The sequence below is a fragment of the Limanda limanda genome, chromosome 10 (assembly GCF_963576545.1).
Source record: "Limanda limanda chromosome 10, fLimLim1.1, whole genome shotgun sequence".
NCBI lineage: Eukaryota > Metazoa > Chordata > Actinopteri > Pleuronectiformes > Pleuronectidae > Limanda > Limanda limanda.
This window is the reverse complement of record NC_083645.1, coordinates 11,553,139-11,575,565: the sequence shown is the minus strand read 5'-3', so window position 1 is coordinate 11,575,565 and position 22,427 is coordinate 11,553,139. Positions and strand designations below refer to the sequence as shown.

The 22,427-nt window shown below is 41.5% G+C and overlaps 1 protein-coding gene across 1 annotated transcript; it reads right to left on the bottom strand.

Annotated features, from left to right (window-relative positions):
• Nucleotides 1–912: 912 nt before the first annotated feature.
• On the bottom strand, nt 913–1,548 carry atoh1b (atonal bHLH transcription factor 1b). The gene has a single exon (XM_061080306.1). The coding sequence runs from the start codon at nt 1,546–1,548 to the stop codon at nt 913–915; it is 636 nt and encodes a 211-aa protein (XP_060936289.1).
• Nucleotides 1,549–22,427: the final 20,879 nt, after the last annotated feature.

Genomic DNA, 22,427 nt, shown 5'->3' with positions numbered 1-22,427 from the left:
ACATCTTTCACAATCTCCATCCTGAAACAAATGTGTCAATTTTTTGGAGCTTGCAGACTTTCATTATGTTTATCTTCAGACTCTTGTTGTTTTATTCTGGGGCTTGTTTAGTTTTTTTTGAAAAACAGGATTTAATTAGTGTTGTTCGTCACTGCTGGAATGTTGGAGACGCGGCGGGTCCCTGTGACATTGCCATTAGTTGATAAGCTGAAAAAACGTCTGATTATTGGACGGTTTAATTATGGGGTGAAAAAAGTGTTTCCTTGTGACAGTCAGTGAGTCACACATCATCTTTTGGGACTCGCTGCCTCCAGATCGTGTTTGTTCTTCTATTTCCTTTTTTCTCAAGTGCTGCATATAAATCAAGAGTTCTGCCGCAACATGGAAAGAATAATTGTGTGGAAATTGCTTTTGGCATTTAGACATTTCACTCTGCTTCTCATTGTAGAGATATTGAAAAGTAATTTACTCAATGTACAACAATGGGTTGTACATGAAAAACACAAACACAACTTAAAAGGCACACTGCTTTCGTATCTATATCTTTATTGTAGCAAAAACAGTCCTTATTATAAAATACCCCATAGCTAAACATAAATATCAAAATAATTGTTTTTAATTTATACAAATGTCACCAATGACACTGGAAATGTCACCGGCGATGTTCAGAGCATATAAAGTGCATTAAAAGGCCTTTGGAAGTTCATGATGGCCTCAGGAAGTAAAAAATTAAAGATCTTAGAAAATGTTTTTGACTGTTACCAGAACTTTTCTTTCATTTGGCTGTGCAACATCTAAGCTAAAAATCATGACAGGAGAACATAGTTCACTCATATGATCAACATTTCTACAAGCTGTGATATTTGGTTCCCCTACAGACACTGAGTGTAGCCCGTCGGTGGTGAATGTCTGTCACTGTCTCCCACTCTGACTCTCCTCCATGTCACTGAGGTGTGAGGACTCTCCATCACTGGAAGAGGTGGTGGAGTGGTTTGACCCCCGCTCGGCTCCCAGTAAGATGAGGTGACCCAGGGAGGCGGTGTGGCTCCTCATGGAGGCCTTGTCCGCCGAGCCCTGACACGGACTCCTGCACTCCGTCTGCACCACGCCGACCAGGAGGTCCGACAGCTCCGTGATGTAGATCTGCGCCATCTGCAGGGTGTCGTACTTGGACAGCTTCCTCTCGTTCTCCAGCGACGGGATGACGCTCCTCAGCTCGTCGAAGGCCTTGTTCAGACCGTGCATCCTCCTCCTCTCCCTGGCGTTGGCTGCGACGCGCCGGTGCTTCACAGGGCCGCAGTGGCTCCTCTGGCCTCCCTCCGCCTCCCTCTCACAGTCCGTCTCTGCGGAGGACATGCCTTCAGGGTCCTCACTGGACATTGGCACGAATCTCTCCAGTGAGATGCCTGCGTCCGGAGCACCGTGCGCGTCCCTCCGCGAGTACGCACGGACTGCGCTCGAAGCCATCCAGCTTTTGGAGTGGACGTGCGCCAGGCTGAAGTCCTCGGGGTACTCCGGCCAGCTGGAGCTCTGTGCGTGCGCGGTCATCGCTGTGAAGGGGCCTGTGGTCGTGCGCGACAGGGGAAGGTCACACAGGAGAGGACTGGCTGGTGTCCTGGTCTCTGGGGTGGGTGGCACCGCAGCAGGTTTTATACCCGGCCTCCCCTCAGCCACCTTGGTGTCACTCCCCTGCAGCCCGCAGACAGCCTGACAGCCCAGCGGCCTCAGGAGGCAGCAGCCAATCGCACCGGCCCCTCTGACCCTGTCAAAGAACAATTAGACAATGCTCGACTTTTCTTCTCCCATTGTGCTTTGTAACTCAATCACGACCTTGTTATTATCCCCACGCAGCGGGGAGCCGCCAGTATTAATCATTTAAGAGCTGGGTTTATAGTTGTCTAAAGCATAAAGATGATCTGAGGAACTTATTCAGTAAAAAAGACTGGGCTGCGTCTTTTGGCACAATAAGGTAACAAGTGCGCACGCCAAAAATGCTTTTATACTTATTAGTTATTTTAACAACTTTTAACAATAGGCTCCAACTTGTTCTTATCTACTTTATTTTCCCACCAAACTCTTTTTTATATTAGACTTATACGCACATTATCATTCAAGGTTTGAACATCATCATCATCATCTTCATCATGGACCTCCGCCCTGCATCATTCCATGGAAAGAGGACATGGCCATGTTTCTCATGGAGTTGACTTCTTCATTGGGTCTCACCCTTGAAGGAGTTGGCATGGGCTGGGGTTTGTTCTCAAACAAACAGTAAAAGGTGGAGGATATTCCTCGGATTATTTGCAGAAGAATAATAAAAGGAACAGGTGGGAGACCAGGCCGGAGACACACCTGTCTATGGCAGAGACACCATAACTGATAACTGTTGTCTGAAGGCAGTTTATGAATCATTTAGAGATTAGCAAGCTTCAAAACATACATGAGCCTCATCGGAGGATGTTCAGCTATCAATATCATTACAGTATTATTTCATATATCATTTTTGTATTTCTGTGTCATTTGGCTTATTACTTTTTAGAATTATGACTTCCCTCATGCATCTTCTTCCGGTACGAGGGCGAATATACAAAATGGTATAAAGTATTACACAATCGGAGTCTTCCACGTCACATGAATACTATGAATATTAAATCGTTATTATAATATATCTGAATACAATAATAACATTTATTTCTGTCTCATGCCAATGCATTTGGCTAATCCCTTCGTGGGATAATAAAAGAACCCTAATACAAACGCATACATCTTCTCTCAGTATTACAATTACTATAAAATGTGAATATTCATATATTCATGAATTATAGATAAGCTTTATTATAATTACGATGATGGTTATCATAATAAGAAGTAGTAATAGTAGCGGCATATGATCATGTGAATCTTTCATTATGATTAGGATTATTATAAGTGGTAGCAGTATTCTTGTTGTTGGAGATTAAGCTTTCTTCTCCTTTAAAGTACCAAAGTGAACAAAGATAAATTAGACTACAGTTATTAACGGTCACGTGGGCCCCTGCTTATCAGCTGGTGTCCCCTGGCACCCCCCCCAAACCGCGCACCTCTGTCACAAGCAGTGTCAGCCGTGCACGTCTCCCATATGCCGCCGCCGCTGCGCGCACACACGAGCGTGCACGACGGCCGCGGTCATGACGCACAGCGACGCTCTGACGCTGTGATCACTCATTAGATCATCAATTACAGGAGCGGGTCTCCTCAGCACCAGTGGACCTGACTGGGATCTGATGCTGTTGTGGTAATGGAGACTCGGACAAGTTCTTACATTGGGCACCATCACCCCCTCCTCTTCCTCCTCCTCCTCCTCCTCCTCCTCCTCCTCCTCCTCCTCCTCCTCCTCCTCCTCCTCCTCCTCCTCCTCCTCCTCCTCCTCCTCCTCCTCCTCCTCCTCCTCCTCGTGTCCAGTCTCCATGTTGTTGTGCGTGTGACAGTCTGATAAAGAAAATCACCGTGACCCGCCCCTCCGCCAGCAGTTTAATGAGGCCTGCTCTTCCCTTGAATAAATCGGCACACGCTCTCCGTCCCGGGGTGTCCATTCATTTTCTTTTTTCTCTTTTGGGTAGGGGGGTGGGGGTCAGACATGAATATTTCATTCCACCAGCACCAGTGCCAGCGCAACAGCCTGCAACCCTGCGTCCACACTTCCCATCTGGTGCGGGGCGTGAGCGGGGGGCGTGGCGAGGAGGTGTGAGGGAACATGCGAGGTCAACCTCCACTGACCTCCTGCGAGAGGGAGAGACTGGTATGTGCACGCCTGTGTCTCCCTGTCGGCACCACACACACACACACACACAAACACACACACACACACACACACACACACACACACACACACACACACACACACACACACACACACACACACACACACACACACACTGTCAACTGGCAAGTTATTGCAACTTTCGTTCCTAGTATCCTTGAGGGCCATGAAATCCATTTGTGATGGTGGCCTCCATTACAAATCAAAGAGTTGAGTTAAGTGAATGTAATGATTGCTGGCCAGTGGTGGGTGATTTAGCCGGCAGCACACACTCCTAAAATGCAACAGCTTGCAAGTACAAAAATATCTGTTTCAGCTAAATGTATCGAAGGTATGAAAAGTAGAAATCATTGCACCCTCTGAGCGTTATGGTCCTTGGATGGATCCTGACGCCTTAATGTGTACAGAGCATTTTAATGTCAGTGCCAATATATTTAACTGCCTTCAAAATGGTTAAATCCAAGTTTTGCAAGCTGCACCGTTCTATTTACAGCGCTGTTGAATGTGCAATGTTACTTGTAACTACTGACTCACACACAAATAAATCTAGTGGAAAACAAAGTGCAGTAATTCCATCATAAATGGAGTCGAGGTACAAGTTGCATGAAATGGAAATGCTCCAGTAAAGTTCAAATATGATAGAAATGAATGCTTAAGTGTACTTAAAGTTACCATCCATCACTGTGGAGAGGTGATAACATTTTGCAACTAACAAGAGATGTACTGAACAAGAAGCAACAGCAAAATATCTGAGGAATTTCTGATGGTTTATGTCTGTGAAGATTCTAACTCTTCCATATCATGGTATTAATGCTAGCACTTAGAATGTGCTGGTATAACTCATTTAACTGTGAACTTTGCAATGTGAAAATTGACACCACAACAATAAGCTTCACCTGAGTCGGTAAGATAAATTAAACACCTGTCAAGTTGCTGCAAATAACCAATATCCACAGGTGGATCCAGCTATTTTATTAATCAGCAAACAAGCCTGTCAAATAACGTTCCTTTTTTTCTATTTCTCCAAAACCACAGGCACGGATTTCACCAGCTGCAGATACACCACCTCCGTCAGTGACGACAAATCTGCCTCATTGATTTTGCTCAGGCTTAGACAGGAAACCTTCACATGTTTGTATAACCAGCAGAGTATTTGCTTTGGCTCCTGAGGTATAGGTTTATGGAAATATCTGAACAATATTTCTGAATAAAACCCAGAAGCCAGTCAGAAAGAGAGCAAGAGCTGATTTATGGGTTTTGGAGCAAGCTCCTGGACTCAGCTTTGGACAACTAACGACCAGAATGTCCTGTGTATTGTCAAATTAAACACATTTTGTATGATATATTACTAATATAAACTTTGGTGTGCCCAAAAGGCCACTACAATTTTCATAACTCATTTTATAGCAGATGGTTTCATTACATGTAACATTTACTTGGCAACTGGTTTATCCTGACCTACAACTATTTAAAACTTGAACACAGCCAGCAAACCACAGCGCTGACTCCTACTGTACACTCTGCTGTCACTGCTATTCAACTGTGAATAACCATATTAATTAGACACCACACACTGTTAGTTGTCTCGATGCCTCTCAACCAATCATACTTTTTGTTTGAAGCTGGTCGCCGTAATAAACACTCATTTTGGCACCGTTTCCCGTTCCATTTTTCCTCATTATGAACAGGCTGATAAAAGAGAGAGAGAGAGAGTCCTTCCAATAATAATACATTGTGTCATCGTTCTAATTTCTAGTAAATGAAGCAGACCTAATAGTGAAATTAAACCGTTGCTCTTGCCACTGGGGACGCCTTAAAACCTCCTCACTCTATATCCCTGGGGAGCCACAGTCGGGGAAACCAGGGCCTCGAGCAATCTATAATTAATTCAACGCTATATTCTGAAGCCTCACTTTGAAGTATTGTGTCTCTGTTTCATTGTCCACCTGTTCAAGACATTGTAACATCCTTCTGTGAGTATTATACATCCATGCACGCTACATATGACTGCGACATTAATGCAACATTCATTAAAGGGTCTGTTATTTTCATTGGCGGGAGATTAGTTGGCATTAATGGAAAATTAGTAGACTGACAGTTCATTGACTATAGAAAACTTTGGTTAATGGAATCGATTACTTGGAAACTGAACATTGTCCATATTTATATACTGGGACTGGTGATATTATTTAGAATTATAGTATATATTTAGTGATATTATAGTAGAATAAAGTTCTCCCAGGGAACTTAGGGATTTTATTGACACAAATCACAAAGCCAATAGAATAACATATATTCTTGTATGTTTTAAAGTATAATGTCTTTTTAAATATAATTTTTTTTATGTTGAACGTATTCCCTGAGTGTCCGCCTCCTGAATCATATCTGTCCCACCCTTTTACAGGTTTTGACACCATATAAAATTGTCTATATACCAAATAAACAGCTACACATTATTTTAACCCTATGACTCCTTGGGGGACTTTTCCTTCTCCACTGATCCACTGTAGGCCTCAGTGGATCATCTAGTGATCCACTTGTGTTGTAATTAAAGGCTCATTCATTTCCTAACAAAGAACTGTTTCCTTTCTTTGTCACAGCACCGTGCACCAGCAACAGTGAACCCCTTGATGTTGGGAGCAGTCTACTCTGTAATTACCCCCACACACCCCGAGCAATGGAGGTGGTTCTGGAGAGCAAAGAGAGAAAACTTAAAGCCGGGGTTTCAGACGCAAATTAGGACAATTAGCGGCCTCATTAAATTGGAAAAAGGGAAGTAATATTCTAGTTAAAGTAATGGTTCATTAAGTCAATGTTATCTATGCTAACAGGCTAATTGATGAACTCCTAGGGAGGGACAATGAGTTGAGATGACTTCTCTCTTACAGTGGAGCGGCACTGAGCTGGACCCGCTGCTGCGTTTGCAATGACAGAAAGCATCTTCAGTCTTGATTGTTTTCATTTAAAACGTTTTTTACTGTGAACATATAATGTCTTTCTATAAGGAAATAGCTGCGCAGCACTGTGCTAAAGTGAAGGGAAGTGTCACCAAGCTTGAAATCAAGTGTCAGCCGGGGGCTGTTTTTAAACACATGATGTAAAGGGAAGAGAAGGGGCCCCTGAAGGGTCCACACAGCTGGAAGGGGACAGTCAAGCAGGTCTTTACTCAGTCTGTAGTTAAACCCGCACCACTGATCACAAGTTACCCTAAACTTACCAATTATAAGACCAAGTCTTACAAAGAGTAGGAAAACATATAATATACCCTATCATCAAATGTATGGCTGGAGTCATATCAATGGTTACATACCTTAATCATTATCAAAAGGGAATTTGCCTCTGTAGAAATATATTTTCATTTAGTTAATCAACTTTTTTGGTTTATTAACATTTTTCACTTAAATTTATACTTTTAGCAGAGTAGAGTCAATTAGGCCTTTTATAATCATACATCAATAAGATTTAATACATTTAATGTTTTCTTTTCCCACTTATTGTAAGACTAGAGTGGTGGCAAGTATACAATTTCATGTATAATCTAAGATGTATACAATCTAAACCATGATAGCCCAAAACAATGTGAATGCCCCTCTGTGTGAACTTCCTTCAACACTATATGCTGACAGCTTGTGCGTTTTCAGTTTATATACAGGACTGTTATCAACAGAGTAAGTGTAAATTGTGGTATACGTAACTGAAGGATCTGTAACTTCTTCCAGCACACCATGTGGTCTATATAGCGTCCCTCTGCACAAACACATTTTTTTCCTTTTGTAAAATGAATTTACTGCTCATCAGTGGTATGGCCTTCACTTAAACCTTCAGAGTGCTTGATCAAGCCTGAAAGAGAAGCGGTTAGCTCTAATGGTCCGTCCTCCTACATTCATGACGCTCTTTTCTTGTACCAGCGCACCATATGGCAGATATGAAGTGGGCTGTATGGAGCCAGTCCATCAAAGGGAGAGAAAAGGCTTCCATCAAGGCCTCAGAGGACTGTCAGATGAACACTTAGGAAAGTAATTGTGTTTCTGATAACATCTTTACATGACGAACAGAAAATCCCATCCATGCGAACTGAACATATCTTCATTACAATTCATTTTTACCACAAAGGAACACATGGTTACTTAGACCTATGGCTGCGTGGTCTTTACTCAACTCATAAAACAATATAAAGGTAAAATCATATAAAAACCATAGCATCATATACAGATATAAATCTATCAATATTGTATGTGCAATGTATTTTCACAGTAGCCTACCGTATTAAATACAACTTTTGTATTTAACTAAGCTATTAGACTTGTGATCAAAGTTGAAAGAAATTTTTTCTAAGCTTAGCTTAACTAAACTTAGTTCAGCTTTGCTTAATGTCGTCTTGTCTCTTTATTCCTTACATGGATACAGAAGCAAGAACCACCTTCGAACAGATAAAACCTAACATTCAAATAATAATCAAGCCAATAAGCAGAGACAATAAATGCAAACAGATCAGAGACAACATATAGATATTATCAGGTATGCTTTGTATTGAATTAACAGTGATATATATTTCATTTTCAACCTTATAGTGACTTTTTTTACATGTTATTTAAATCAATAATCCCAATCATAAGATTCATAACAAACATTTAAAATGTTCAAGTGTAACATAAGACTGTAGTTTGAGGAAAGGTTGTAAATCTTTCCATTTAGAAGGTGCATAGTAACTGAATCCAGTTCAGCCAATATTGGTGTGTACCTGAGGGATGTCTAAAGTTAAGTTAGGTTAGGTTAGGTTAGTTTAGTTTAGTTTAGGTTAGGTTAGGTTAGGTTAGGTTAGGCTAGGTTAGGTTAGGTTAAGTTAAGTTAAGCTCAGAGAGAAGAGAGCTTAGGTAATTTTAAAGTTTTAACAACCAAGCTTTATAGATTTATAACATGGGATGACTTTCTCCTTTCGTTTGTAATGAAGTTCATTCTACAGTGACACCTGGGAGAAATGATGTTTGCGGAATGAACATGTTGAATGAACTACTTTACTGGGATAACAGAGATTTGCAATGTAAAGACTAGTTGGTATTCACCCAAAAAAGTCCTGGTTTGAGATAAAAACAAACCACTTTAATGACATATAAATTACTTAAATGATAAGAAATAAACAAGAATAACTCAGTTTAATCCATTGAGTGTCTCAGATATGTGCAGAGTAACTGGTAAGAAGCAGCAAAAGTTGGAATCTAATTAACATACTGATCAAATTAACTTTTGATGCTGTAACGTAAGCAACAGATTACTGAAGGATTTAGCTTCAGGGTGAGTTTAATAAGTTTCATAGGGGAACAACTTTTTCTCTCTGCTGCTTGTTTTATTTATTTCGTGGGATTTGAGAGATAATCATTTTGATTTTAATTTGTAGTGGTTGTTGGTGTTAACATAATAATTTAAAAAGCCTGTAAACCTCAGGTGGCCGATTTAGTAACAATTACGATACATAAATGAATGAATATGAACAAATTCCAACTGACCAAACTGACATAAAAAGGCCACATAAACCAACCAAATCCATGTAATATCACCCAACACCACCAGATGGAGACAACACTACACACTTGCTAGTTGTGAGTTACTTGATTATTGAGGCTTTAGGTTTTATGCCTCAAGTAGAAAACTGAGACAAACAAAATATATCAGACGCCACAAGTTAAATTATCCTTTAAGAGCTGACAGGTTTACTTATCAGTTATCTACCAGAACCAGATCCACAGTTGTCTGAGGTGGGGGATGGGTAATGTCTGGAGGCTCCACTGATGGTCAACAATCAGAAAGCCATTTACTGTGAGCATGATGTGTATCTTATAATAATAAGATCCCGCTCAGTTCACTGGGGATTACATCCCTCCTGATATGGACAATGACAACATGTGATTGTATCCTCGGTGCAGCAGCTGCAACTCTGAACCTTCTGCGTTGATAAAAAAACAAACTTCCACCAGGGTGACACCCGGGGACGAATCATGGTCTCACTGGTCATTTCCTGTCATTTCCATTATCAGTGATAAAGTAAACCCGGATAAGGGAGCGTCCTCTCAGCCGGCCAGTGTCACACAGCCGTCAGTAGAGAGCAGTAGCGCTCTGCGTGGGGGAGACGGGCTGCATGTGGAGCAGCATGTGGCCTGTTTAGTCAGATAAGATGAGCAGCACTTTGTCCACTGACCTCTTTGACCTTGCGACTGAATTATACGTGCTGCAAAAAGTGAGAGCAGTTATGAAGAAAAGATGTTACGGAGCTGTTATCAATGAGCGATCCGGAGGAAACGCACGACCTTCAGCGTCTTCAGGGTCCGTGGAGTCAGTGAACTGCCTTGGAGATCGTGACGGACCGCTCCTCACATCTTCCTCTAGTCAGCGTCTTTGACTCAGTCTCTCACCCTGTCTATTGTCTGCAAAAAAGCTTTTTGAAACTAAGTGAGTTTCCCACGTTTAACTGAGAATTTCCATCCTGATAAGAGAGTGGGAAGATCCAGGGGATAAAGTACAATATTTAGCGGGGGGAAAAAAGGAGACGGATAATTATGTCTGTCATGATCACGGTCAGGGGGTTAGTTCAACAAAATTATTTCATTAGGCGGATAGTGACAGCCACAACCAGCTTCAATTATAATGGTGCCATCCCTGTAATTTGGCAGTAAAGATTGTTCATCACCCTTCAGTATGGATTCTCTATGGTTGATTATTGTAATTGGATTGAGAACCACTGATGTCTCAGTCTGAACTGACGTCTGAGCTCATGTCAGATTCTGCAGCAAAAGGCTCCAACTTTATGTTTGTGGCTTTTTAATTATGGCTGTCTGAGTGCATGTGGTGTATGTGTAATAGTTATAGTAATAGTAGCTTTATTGTCAATTTCTTCTCTTCTTTGTTCAAGACATACAGAGGAATCAATAGGACGTTTCCCACTCTCCCACGGTGAAACATATAAAGTGCACAGGCACAACAGATAAGACAAGACATTTCCTAATACTAGGTAAACATACAGATTCACGTACAGCAGCATAAGTTTCTGTAAAGTGTGTGTGTGTGTGTGTGTGTGTGTGTGTGGTCCAGGTATAACTCTTTTTGTGGCGACCTAAATCTGTTTACACATTTACATTATGGGGACATAATTCACCTTACATTTTAATGTGAAGACATGTTCTAAGGTTAGGGTTAAATTTTGGTTTAGGCTTAAGATAAGGTTGCTGTTAGGTTTAACTAAGTGGTCACTATGGTTAATGCTTGAGAAAGTCACCAGGAAATCAATGAAGTCAATGTAATGACCTCTGAATTCATGGAGACACGTCTGTGTTTGTGCGTACGTGTGTGTGTGTGTGTGTGTGTGTGTGCATGGATATCTGTATATGTGTGTGTTGTGTGTCTTTGTGTGTGTAGCAAAGGCAGAGAGTGAGCGTAAAGGAGCTTTCAGTGTTTATCAGGTGACAATGAGGCAGCGTGTCCAGCGCAGTGAGGGGTCATGTATAAATAACCTTATGCAATTTTCTGCACCTGCCTGCTAATTGTTCCCATGCCGACACTCTGGATTGGTGTTATCGCTCCTTTTAAATCGCTCCCTTTAGTTAGAGAGAGAGGCGCGAGGGTGGGGGATGATGTAAGGGAGGTGGAGGTAGAGAGAGAGAGAGAGAGGGGCGAGAATGGTGAAGCTGAGCGGCATCTTAAAACCGCTGTTACAGTCGTCCAGTGATTTCCTTTGGTAATTTGAGCTGGCGTTGGGGTGCCAGCGGATGAGTAAAGGTAGTTACGGTCCCTGCATGGTTCTCCCTGTCCATCCTCGCGGCCCCCTTCTTTGTCGCGCTGCACGAAGATGAAGATAAAATGTTAATGTCATAAATCTTAGGGTTTATCCGGGACGTACATCCCCGGGCCCCGGGGCTAAACTGAATGGAAATCATTAGCACCTCGTCCTTCACTATGATCCTCGGCCTGCAAAGTGCAAGTGAGGATGTCAGGGGAGGGTGCCATGGGTGAGCTTCTTGGCTGTGGGACGTAGTGAACAGAGATGGATGAGGCCAGAGAGGCAAAGGTGAGGGGTGAGGGAAAAAGGAAGAAAGTGGAGGAAAGTGATAGAAGCTGAAGTGTGTACTCGAGAGCTGTTGTATAGGATGAGAGGTGTAGAGGAGACATTAAACAAGCGTGAACAATCCTCCCAAAAGTTTTGAATCGGAGCCAGAATCACATCCAAGCCTGAACAAGATCAATTTCCAGCGCAGTGCTTTCGACTTTTTCCGCAAACTTGTTTTTTTATGTTATTTATTCATCATCAAAAGGGAATTTCAGCATGTCAGGGTCCTGCTGCATTCAAATTTGTGGTATACTTAACAAGCCAAATTATGTTTGTATGATTTATTCAGTCGTAGATGGAAGATAAACTGACAGACAGGTAACACTGGTGTGAAGTGCTGACTAACATGCCTGTAAGTGGGTTGAACTTGCTGATAGAAATCAAACTCGATTCCCTGGATATGTAGCTTTTTCTCTCTGTTGCCGAGAGGAGATGAGAAGCTCAGTAACACTTGTCTTTCTGTTGTGTAGCAAGTTTCTGTCCAAAAGTAAAACTGTTGTTCTACTTGTATACATTCGTATGGATTTAATCTCTCTAGACAGATCGTGCATGTGAAGATGCCGACTGTCTGGAAGACAATCACGTACAAAAAATATCGCTGTTTGTGTTTTGTGAGGAGAAATGTTTGACTGAAGCCATAAAAGAGACTCGTCGGTCTGTAAACAGTGTATGATGAATAGAAGATGGAGTCTTGGCTCGAATATCTGTGGGATGAGATTTATAAGGATTTAACAAAATAAATATGTTACTTGAGATACATGGTGATAATTACATTAGGACAGAGTGAGACATTTTGAATACAACCAGGAGAAAAGACAAAGGATCATAAATATTGAAAAACGTGCAGATGAATTAGAAAAATATCGGAATTGGCTAAAAAGTGTTAAATACTTGTGAGAGATGGACATAAGGTTTTATATGTGATAAAAGTGTATTTAGAGTGTGAATGTCAGTCGGTCGGACTTGAGATCGATTTTAATTTTCCCAGTCAGTAACACATTTTTCCAATTATTCAGACACATAATGAACTTAATGAATTGGCCCTGCCAGAATAAACCCCGCCCCCATGTCAGCTGGGATTGGCTCAGGCTCCTGCTACCCTGAAAGGATAAGCTGTACAGACGATAGATGGATATTGAAAATAAAAAACTGTGTTACTGTAGCAGTGTATTTGGCAACAGAAAAGCTTTCACAGTCCCAATTTTTCATTTTCTTTTTGAGTCTACAATGTGGACTGTTTTATTACTTTCCTCCCAAACACATCTATGACTTTTTATTGTCCCCACAGTGGAAAACTTAGTTTGAATTCTGTTATTAAGTGTGCACCACAAAGAAATAACCAGACCAAGTCTTTCATGAACGATCACAGACCAAACAGAAACCCAAACACAGAGCAGGACATGTCACACAAGCTACAATATTTTAGATACAATAAGTGGCCGAGGACATCTGTAGGGCATCAGTAAACCAGAAAGGTGGAAAAGCACAGAGTGGAATCGTGGCTCTTTTGTCTCCTCGCTTGGGGCGAGACTTGTTTTCTCTTACACTCACTCGCTCACTCATTCTCACACGCACAACAAAGCATCCACAATCAAAACCATATATGGATTCAGTTCGATGCTGCATTCTCAGCCCTACTTTGACAACTGTGCAGGGTGGCATCCCTGCTAAGAATAAAGGATGATGGAATAAAGATCCGGGGAGGTGTTGCTGAAAGGACGCGGGGTGCCCATCACGCCGGGCATCCCAAGGTCAGGAGCTGTGCCCTCTGGCAGGAAGCGCTGTGAGGAATGACAATGTCAGACAGAAGCCTCCCTCACCTCCCCGGACCTGTCAATTTGGCTGCGATAATTTATCTCTCTCTAGTTAAATATAAATATTGTAGATCACAGCATGATCCTGCACCATTAGGAGGGCTTCATCTGTCAGCCACAGACCCTGGCTAATGGCCCTTTGTAGGCAGAGCACTGGTGGAGGCAGCACACCAGCCCACATAGTGGTCGTCCTCATCATTTGTTATGTGCAAGACCATCCTTGTAGTTCTCTGTAACAATCAGGTAAACTCCTTCAAATCATACTTGAACTAGTAAAGTTCTGTGCCTGTGTAGTTTTACTCCAGCTCTCTCTCGGCTCTGTGGGTGGTGGTGCACAACCCCGTGCGGTCGATGTCCAACTTCTCAGGGGGCAAAAGAAATACCAAAAATATGTAGCTCAGAACCAAGCCGTGCGTTTACCATTGAGGGTCGTTTGGGGTGTGGAGCCAATCCCGGCGGGTGTTTGGTGAGAAGTAGACTACATCCTGGACAGGTTATCACCGTATCACAGGGTCAACTATCAAAGACAAACAACTATTCACACCGAGAGTCGATTTAGAGTCTCCAATTAACCTGAGCTCCACTCTGCAGGTCTTTGGTCTGTGGGAGGAAGAAACCCACTCAGGCTTGGGTTCACATTTTACCGTCTTGCTGTGTGACCCCAGTATTAACCACTGCACCCATATGCTGCACTAGTGGCCTAATGGTCAAACCCCAATTGGTAGTGCCAACCCAATGACGTACCATATTTGAAGTGGAGACAAATGAATGGAAATGCTATGTCCATTGTCACCATGAAACAAATGTGTGATCTGTGTTTAAAAACCAGTGAACATGCTAAAGTTGTTCAGCTTCCACCTGAAACCTCCTCATGTGTTCTCACCGTCTTCATTTATGCCGATTGAGATTGTGTTGAGTGTAACAAGGTTAGAACCCGTGGACCGCTACTTGCAGCTATAATTAGACATGTTGCTCTACATCATTGATATAAATAGCGACATCACACACATACCCATGCGTAATGGGTAATAATATAATAATATATGATGCTCATACAATGTAAAATTATTTATTTATCATCGTCAAGTTATAATCATTTCATTAGTTTGTCAATCAATAACATTGACCTTTGTTTAGAAGTTAAAACTTAAATACATTTTAACAATGTAGCACACAGATCAGCATTTTAGGCACATTTCTATTTGAATATGCATCCCATCTGTACTGATGTTAGTATGTCATTAATTACAGGTTTATTGGACTCTCACTTTATATTAGGTTTGCAGTTCTGTATATTGTAAAGTTGCTATCTGACGAACTCTGGGCCAGATGTGCTGCAGCTCTTTTCTGGAGGGTTAAGTTGTTAAACTATCTAAAGTGCAACTAAATTAATTTTTACAACCTGGCAATCTAAAGGTTTACCATAAACACGGCTTCTTGGAAGGTTTTGAACATTAATAAAGTCACATATTATAAACTCTTTATTAAGTAGGGCTGATTTGTAACGCTGAGTAAACAGTTTCTCAAGGCTCACATCACCTCTTGCTGCACCCATTACAATAACACTTAAAGCTGTGTTTAAACCATTTTTATACATTCATATTCTATAATGCAACATTTTTTCTTTTGTTTTCTTTTACTTTCTCATGTTCTTTTATCCACCTGGCTTTTGACTCTCTGCTCATATCTGCTCCTGCAAGAGGATTTTCCCTGGTTGGGGAAAAAACCCACACAGACACTGAGAGAACATGCCGAATTCATACAGAAATGCCCCAGTTGAAGCTGGACTTAAACCAAGAACCTTCTTGCCAGTGTGGTGTTAAGTAATCCACTGCAATCTCACTGTATGTTATGAATAAATAATAAATTCAGAATCAATAATGATAAAATGTAACTATGCAACAGTTTATCTGTCCCACCTAAACAAGTACAATCTAGCACATCATGCAACTAAATTACACAATACAAAATAATAAAGTAAACTTAATAAATTAAAGTAAAACAAGATTTAATGTGCACACTTAAATATTTTGTGTGAATTTGGCATCTTAACCTAGATTATAACTTTTGCGCGAATAAAAACTAACATAGACATTAAACACACAATCTCTCACTGACTGTTATACACAGAAACGGTGTGCATTGTAACATGCATTCATGTAGAAACAGAAGCACAAACCAAGATGTATGAATTTGCTTATTTTATGCAGCAGTTAATTCCCACATGTGTTACACGGATGTCTTGCTATATCCTTTGGACCTCTGAAGATAAAGCAGCTGCTCTGACTCCGCACGGTTCGGTGACTATCACACGCCTCCTCCTGCAGGAGGCCGATGGGAGGAGTTAGGTCGTCATGGAGATTCACCTCAGCTGCAGGTGAGTATATAATCTCCCCCTCTCCCCCGTGGCTTCCACGGCATTTGGTTTCTGCTGTCATCTGATTTCTACATCACTGTTCATTTCTTCAACTAAACTTATTTCTAGTTGAGGTCTTTCCTACTTTGTCCATCAGCCTTGAGCTGGGCTGTGAGACCTGAGATCTGTTCTGGCATTAAATAGAGTATTTCAAATTGTTGCTCAGGCCCTCCATGGTCAGCATTGAGTGAGTAGAGAATGTATTCAATGAGAGCTGCAGTATGTGTGTGTGTGTGTGTGTGTGTGTGTGTGTGTGTGTGTGTGTGTCCTTCACTTTTGCAGTAAGAGTAGTTTTGTCTCAGTGAAATTTCCTTCATGAACGTCCTTGCTATACTTCAACTGTGGTTGGATTCAACAACAGTAGTTGAGCCTTTAATTACTTATACACAGCTCCATGACCCAGGTCACTGTGATTACTATATCACTGGGCTGTTGCTTGCGGCAGAGCACCTCTTTTTTCTTTTTTAAAACAACAACTCCCCTCACTCACCCTTGGACCCAGCATTACATCAACAGTAATAAAGTTGTTTGTTTACTCGCTGGCAGGGGGTAAACTCCGCAATAGTCTTTGAATGAGCTGTTAGCGCTGTGCACTGTTGTGCTTGTTAAATGCTTTGTTGGAAGTTTGACACTTCTCAGGCTGCACTCGCCGCCGCCAACGGTATCCTTAAGTCATGAGGCTGTTTCATGCTGGGCCCCCTTGGGTGAGGGAGGGATGACAGGATAGCAGAAGAGGCAAACAACTACTGCGGGCATACACACACTCGTATGTACACACACACACACACACACACACACACAGGCACACAGAGTCACCTTTAAAGTGTATGAGAGCTCCCTGATGCCAGGGCTGCCATACTGCATGACTAATGCAGCCCGCGAGTCACTGTTTCTCCTCGTCGTGTCCCAAAGAGCTGAATTAATTGGCTGTCATCATGGTAGCTCTCAATCACTGTCTCGACCTCTCTCTCCTACACACACACACACACACATACACACACACACACACACACACACACACACACACACACTCTCAAAATGATCAGTATATAAATAAACTGAGTCAACATGACATTTAAGTGACAGGAAACCATAAACACTTTTGGCCCGACATTCAATGAGGCCCCCTGAACATATGGGAAGAATGAAAGTCAGACATTTTTTGGAGATCTTCCCATTTGCGTCTTGTGTGAGTGTTGGACGAGACAATCCACTGTCTCCAGCATGTGTTCTGCCCGTAGGTTTGCTGCAATACATTTTGCAAGAACTGTAATTGCTTGCAGGATTATGTTCAGCGGTGATGTTTAGTCGAGTGCCGAGATTGTCATTTCTGCACAGCATGCAAGTTGCAACAGTGAATTCATTTTGCAGATCTGAAACCAACCACTGGTGTAATTACAAGCAGAGACAACAGCTTTCTTTGAATCAAAGAAGTGATAAAGCAGAGTCACTAAAGTCTTCAGACATGCACTGTAGTTTGGATATTATCCTGCAATTTTCCAAAGGGGTGACAATGCAAATGTCGGAGTGAGATGCTCATGACTTTTTGAAAAGATCCCAAAGGAACACAACCACCTCGGGATGAAAAAGAGCTGCCACACATGTAGAGGGCGCTGACGCAGACGTCTGGGTTTTCCAAAGCGGAACTTACATGTCGTGTTCTGCCTCCTGCGTGCTCTACCCAAGCATCACTACTCACCTGAATGCTCCTGTTGATGTGAACCAACGCATCTGATCTGGACAACCTCCTGCAGCATTCTTCATATATCAAAAGGCAAATGTCCGCACCTAATTTTCGGGACATTTTCTGGAGTTCATGTCTTAAAACAGCCTAAGAGGTGGATGGCAGCTGTACAAAGATCTGATCTAGCAAGATCCTGGTTTTTGTTAAGTGTAAATACACAGTAGTCAATGAGGACTTTTTTTCTTAATCAAACCAGACCACGATCTGTGCACAACCTTATCCGCACCTAAACATGAAAACAATAATATACTGGACTGTGTGGGAATATTCCCCTTTCACATTCAGTATGAACATATTTGCAACTCATTAAGGATGTAAACTAATATATTCTCATTGAATGAATGAATATAAAAGATAATCCAATTATAAGAACTACAGTAATCATCCCCCAGGTCCCTTTAAACACCCCTGCCCCCACAAAAGCCCTAAAGTTACACCAATAACTCCCCTTAAGTATCTACTTATATTGCGTTTTGTCTTCACAACTCCAAATTACTGTTCCATTAACCAGTATGTATGTATGTATGCAGTAATATTATACATCATAATCTCATAAACTTTATACATTTTACTCACAGAGGAAATACAGTCTAATTAGATACATCGAACGAGATTAACGCTTTCTGTGTAGCCTCTTTGTGAACGGACCCAATGAAGAGATAGCATTTTAAAGACTCTTGGATTTGAACAGCTTTGAATTGTAATGCACTTAAAAGACATAGCGCTTGGTCTGCGTTTTCTATTTGCCTGTGCTGCGAACCATAAACAACGTTTGTGTTTCGCAACAATTTGCTCAGACTGGGAGAATAATGGAGTGTCATTCTGACCCTCTGCCTTTGCATAATGCTGTCTGAGTACTCATGCAGTATAATATCCTGTCTGTCTGAAAGGTGATTTGTTTTAAAGGATTTTTTTCTTTCCTTTTTCCCAAGCGCTGCTCATCAGTGTAATACGGGAGAAGCAGAAGGTCTCCTCGTCAGACGGTGATGGGGATGTACTGTGAAGTGTGCATTGTCTCAGATGGAGGAGGCTTTACCTTTTAATGACCTCAGACACGTTGTACTCGTGTGTGCGGATAAGGGCTCTTGGTCCTCAGAGCTTTTCCTTTGCACAAGAATCCAGATGTTGTCGTCGGCTCATCTGGGATGAGAGAGCCCTTCAAAAAAAACCTTTAGACGTAGACAAAGCTTTGCTGTGTTGTATCATTTACAACCTTTTTGTGAAAAGACCTTTTATGATCAGCGCTCTGAATCTTTCCTCCCTGGGCTGCAGGAGCTCTATCTGAGTCCTACATTTTGAGTTTAAAACACTCTAAAGCTCTCATGTCAATAACATCAGCTGTAAGTTAGTTTAAAGGCTTTTCATTTTAAGTCAAAAAAAATCTCTGGAGGTTTTAGGTGTTTGTGACAAAAGTCAATTGTCCTACATTATAAGAAAAATGCCTGCAAACCCCAAGTCCCACAAAAGAACCATGGGCCCCGGGGCTGCAACAGGGGTGAGGAACCGTTTTATTATCAAGCGCCATTTAAACTCTTACAACATCCTACGAGGGCCATAGGCTAACAAAGTTACTGAATACACCAAACATCACTCTAACCTCTCTAATGCCGCTACTGGAGCTGCTTTCCTTAAGTGAAGCTGGTCAGTCAGTCACTTTTTAAATGAGCTGCTCACAGTTGCAGGTTTTCCCAAACAGAGAATCAAACGTCTCCTCAGAAGGAAAGTTTTATACAGCTCCAGCAGAGGGAGGTTGTTGTTGCTTTGAGCTCATTGTTGCTATAACTCAGTGATTTCATGTTGTAGGTCTTCAGGCACCATCATTAGATGGCTCAGCAAATATGTCAAGTTGCTTTTATTTACTCTTCATGTCCTGAAAATTCCCCCAAATGCCTAAAGGAGTCCTGCAAACTCACCAGCGGGCTATTCCGATGTTAAAACACGCTTTTGGTCTTGCAGAGAATGTTTTGTGTTTGTACACAATGAGCAATTTCGCTGTTGTCATAGACCCTGTCAGAGTGAGTCTTATAAAAGCTTAAAAGCATTTGTTCTTCTAACTCATCCTGTTTAGCCGCATGTTTCCAGCTGTAGTGACACTTAACATTTGCCTTTTTCATTTCTACAAACTACAAACACTGGTTTATCTGTTACTCCAACAAAATAAATTGTTTGTCCATTTCTCTTGGAAAGTGCAGCATTTCTAATCTACTTTTCTTGACAGCTGCTGTGATGTTTGTCAAAGAGGAAGCGTTTCCTTCACCCTGACTGTGACCTGACAGTCACAGCCAGATGGGACCACCCTGAAGGACATGGTACTTCACTATGTTATGCGATTATCTTTTTATTACAGAAAAAAATGAATCAGACATATGAAAAAAGTTTTTTCATATATCTGATTTATGAATCGTCTCGTGGGCCATTTACCACCTGGAGGTCTTCAACTTTTTGCAAGGCCCTCATCCGCCCAGTTCTCATGTTTAGTAATAACGTTAAAGGTTCCCCTTCACTGAATGTCCAAGTTAAAGTCCTCCTTGTACGACTTATTTTAAATAAAATAAGCAGTCAGCACCACCTAAAACTGCATTAAACAAAAAACAAACTAACGAGACCAGATTGTATATAAAGATGGATGAAATGACGACTCCCCAAAACTGAGAATATAGCCTCTTGATAGACACCTAGTGGCTGGCAGCAGAATAGGTCATTAATACCGCTTCTTGCATGTTAATGGGTAAAGGGTGAAATCATCTTGATTGACATCTGAGACTGACTCGTGATTGGTCGAGCGCATGTATCGGCAGGGCTGCACTAACGCAGCTCCATCCCCTGATCGCTACAGCGCAGACTCTGGCCCCAAATGCAGAAGATGGCGTAGATTGTATCTGGGATACTTAAACTTCTTCATTGTAGGAAGAAGTGGAGACATGTCGTCCATCCTTATATACAGTCTACGATTCAGACAGCCAGGGTTTGTGATGCCATAAACATGAGAAACCTATCCTCTGGGGCTCAGTGGGCTGCCCAGCAGGAAGGAGTGGAATTACATTTTAGTAATTTTAAAGCAATATTTTGAATATATAATTTTGATGAGCAAAGAAGAATTTTAGGTGGTGTACTAATCTGCGGAGAGTGACTAACGGTAAAAATCATACTTAAGTTAATGCTTTAAATATTACAAGAGGCATCATGAATTCCTTGTTACTCACCAATAATCAAGACACTGATTTTATGTGATCAGTTTACTTTTAATAGATCATCAGTTAATAATCAGTAATTCACTGTTACTTCATCCCATTGTTGATATGCAACCAACTCTGGATTTTTCTTAATATGAAGCTTTTTTCTTAGGACCTTGGGTTTGTTCAGCCTCTCTGATTAAAAACAGTATACCTTCATGTTACTATGAGAACAGACAGTGGTCTTTGTGTTGCACGGTGACAACAAACAAAGATGCAGTAAAACCAAAATAATCCAGCAAGTACCATGTGACAAACTACCGGAGAATGATCAGACATGTTTGAGTTCAACAGAGGTGCCAGAGGCCAAACCAATAAAGCAAAGACTGAGTGTAAAAGGTGTCAGGGACTTTGTGACTTAATGCATCTTTTTTTATTCTGCCTGAGCAGGGTTACAGTTGTTTCACAGGTGGCTGACCTGAGAGCTCATAAGGCCTCAGCAGGAGCACTTTAGATTAGGGGTGTTTTATGTTTAGTGTGAGGAATCGCCCTCCTGTCTCTGGGATGGAGATAAGATGAACCTTGAGAGAGACTGCGCTCTCGCTGAGGTAATGACGATCCCGACATGAATTGTAGTGACCTAAACTTCTTATAATTTCCATCCCACATGTTGTAACACTGGGAAGTTTCTGTTCTACCTCAAGCTTTTTGGTTTGGCTGCCTGTGCATGTCAGCTCTACCAAGAATCGTCTCTGTCTGTTTTATAATGAACTCATATTGTTCATCCTTCATCACAAGTGTTCATCATTACTGAACGCTTACAAGTGCTGAATCCTTTGGACATTTTGTTGCTGCATTCATCACATAAAAATGTTCTGTATTCCATTATTCAATGCCTTTTTCCCCCAGCACAAAATCGCTTATATTACCAGACAAATATTCTTTCACCTGGAAATAGTTTATCAAAACATTGGTCCCAAAAACCATAAATCAGATATAGAAAATGGGACTCCTTAGGGTTAATCAATAATTCACACATGAGGTCATTGTTTATCTTAATTGTGTCCCGCTGAGTAAAGTCACATTTTAATCCTGATTTGAAAATATTAACATGCTGATGTTAATCATGTTTAATATTTACAAGGCTCAGATATAAATCTGAATAAAAGTTGTCAGTAGAACAAGGTAGCCATTAGCACCCCTAACTTCGCTCAAAACAGGAAGAGACCCTTCAAATGCAAAGATCTTAATCTGAAAGCCTCTAAAGTTGTTTATCGCAGTTCAGACATTATTCTATTGCTGGTGAAAAAATTTCCACAAAATAACAGGTGCAAATTATGTGTACAAGTGGTGGGAAATAAACAGCTCACATGGGAGGCCTTGGCA

Coding starts and splice junctions, on each gene's coding strand:
- atoh1b (XM_061080306.1), bottom strand. CDS start 1,548: ATGACCGCGCACGCACAGAGCTCCAGCTGGCCGGAGTACCCCGAGGAC.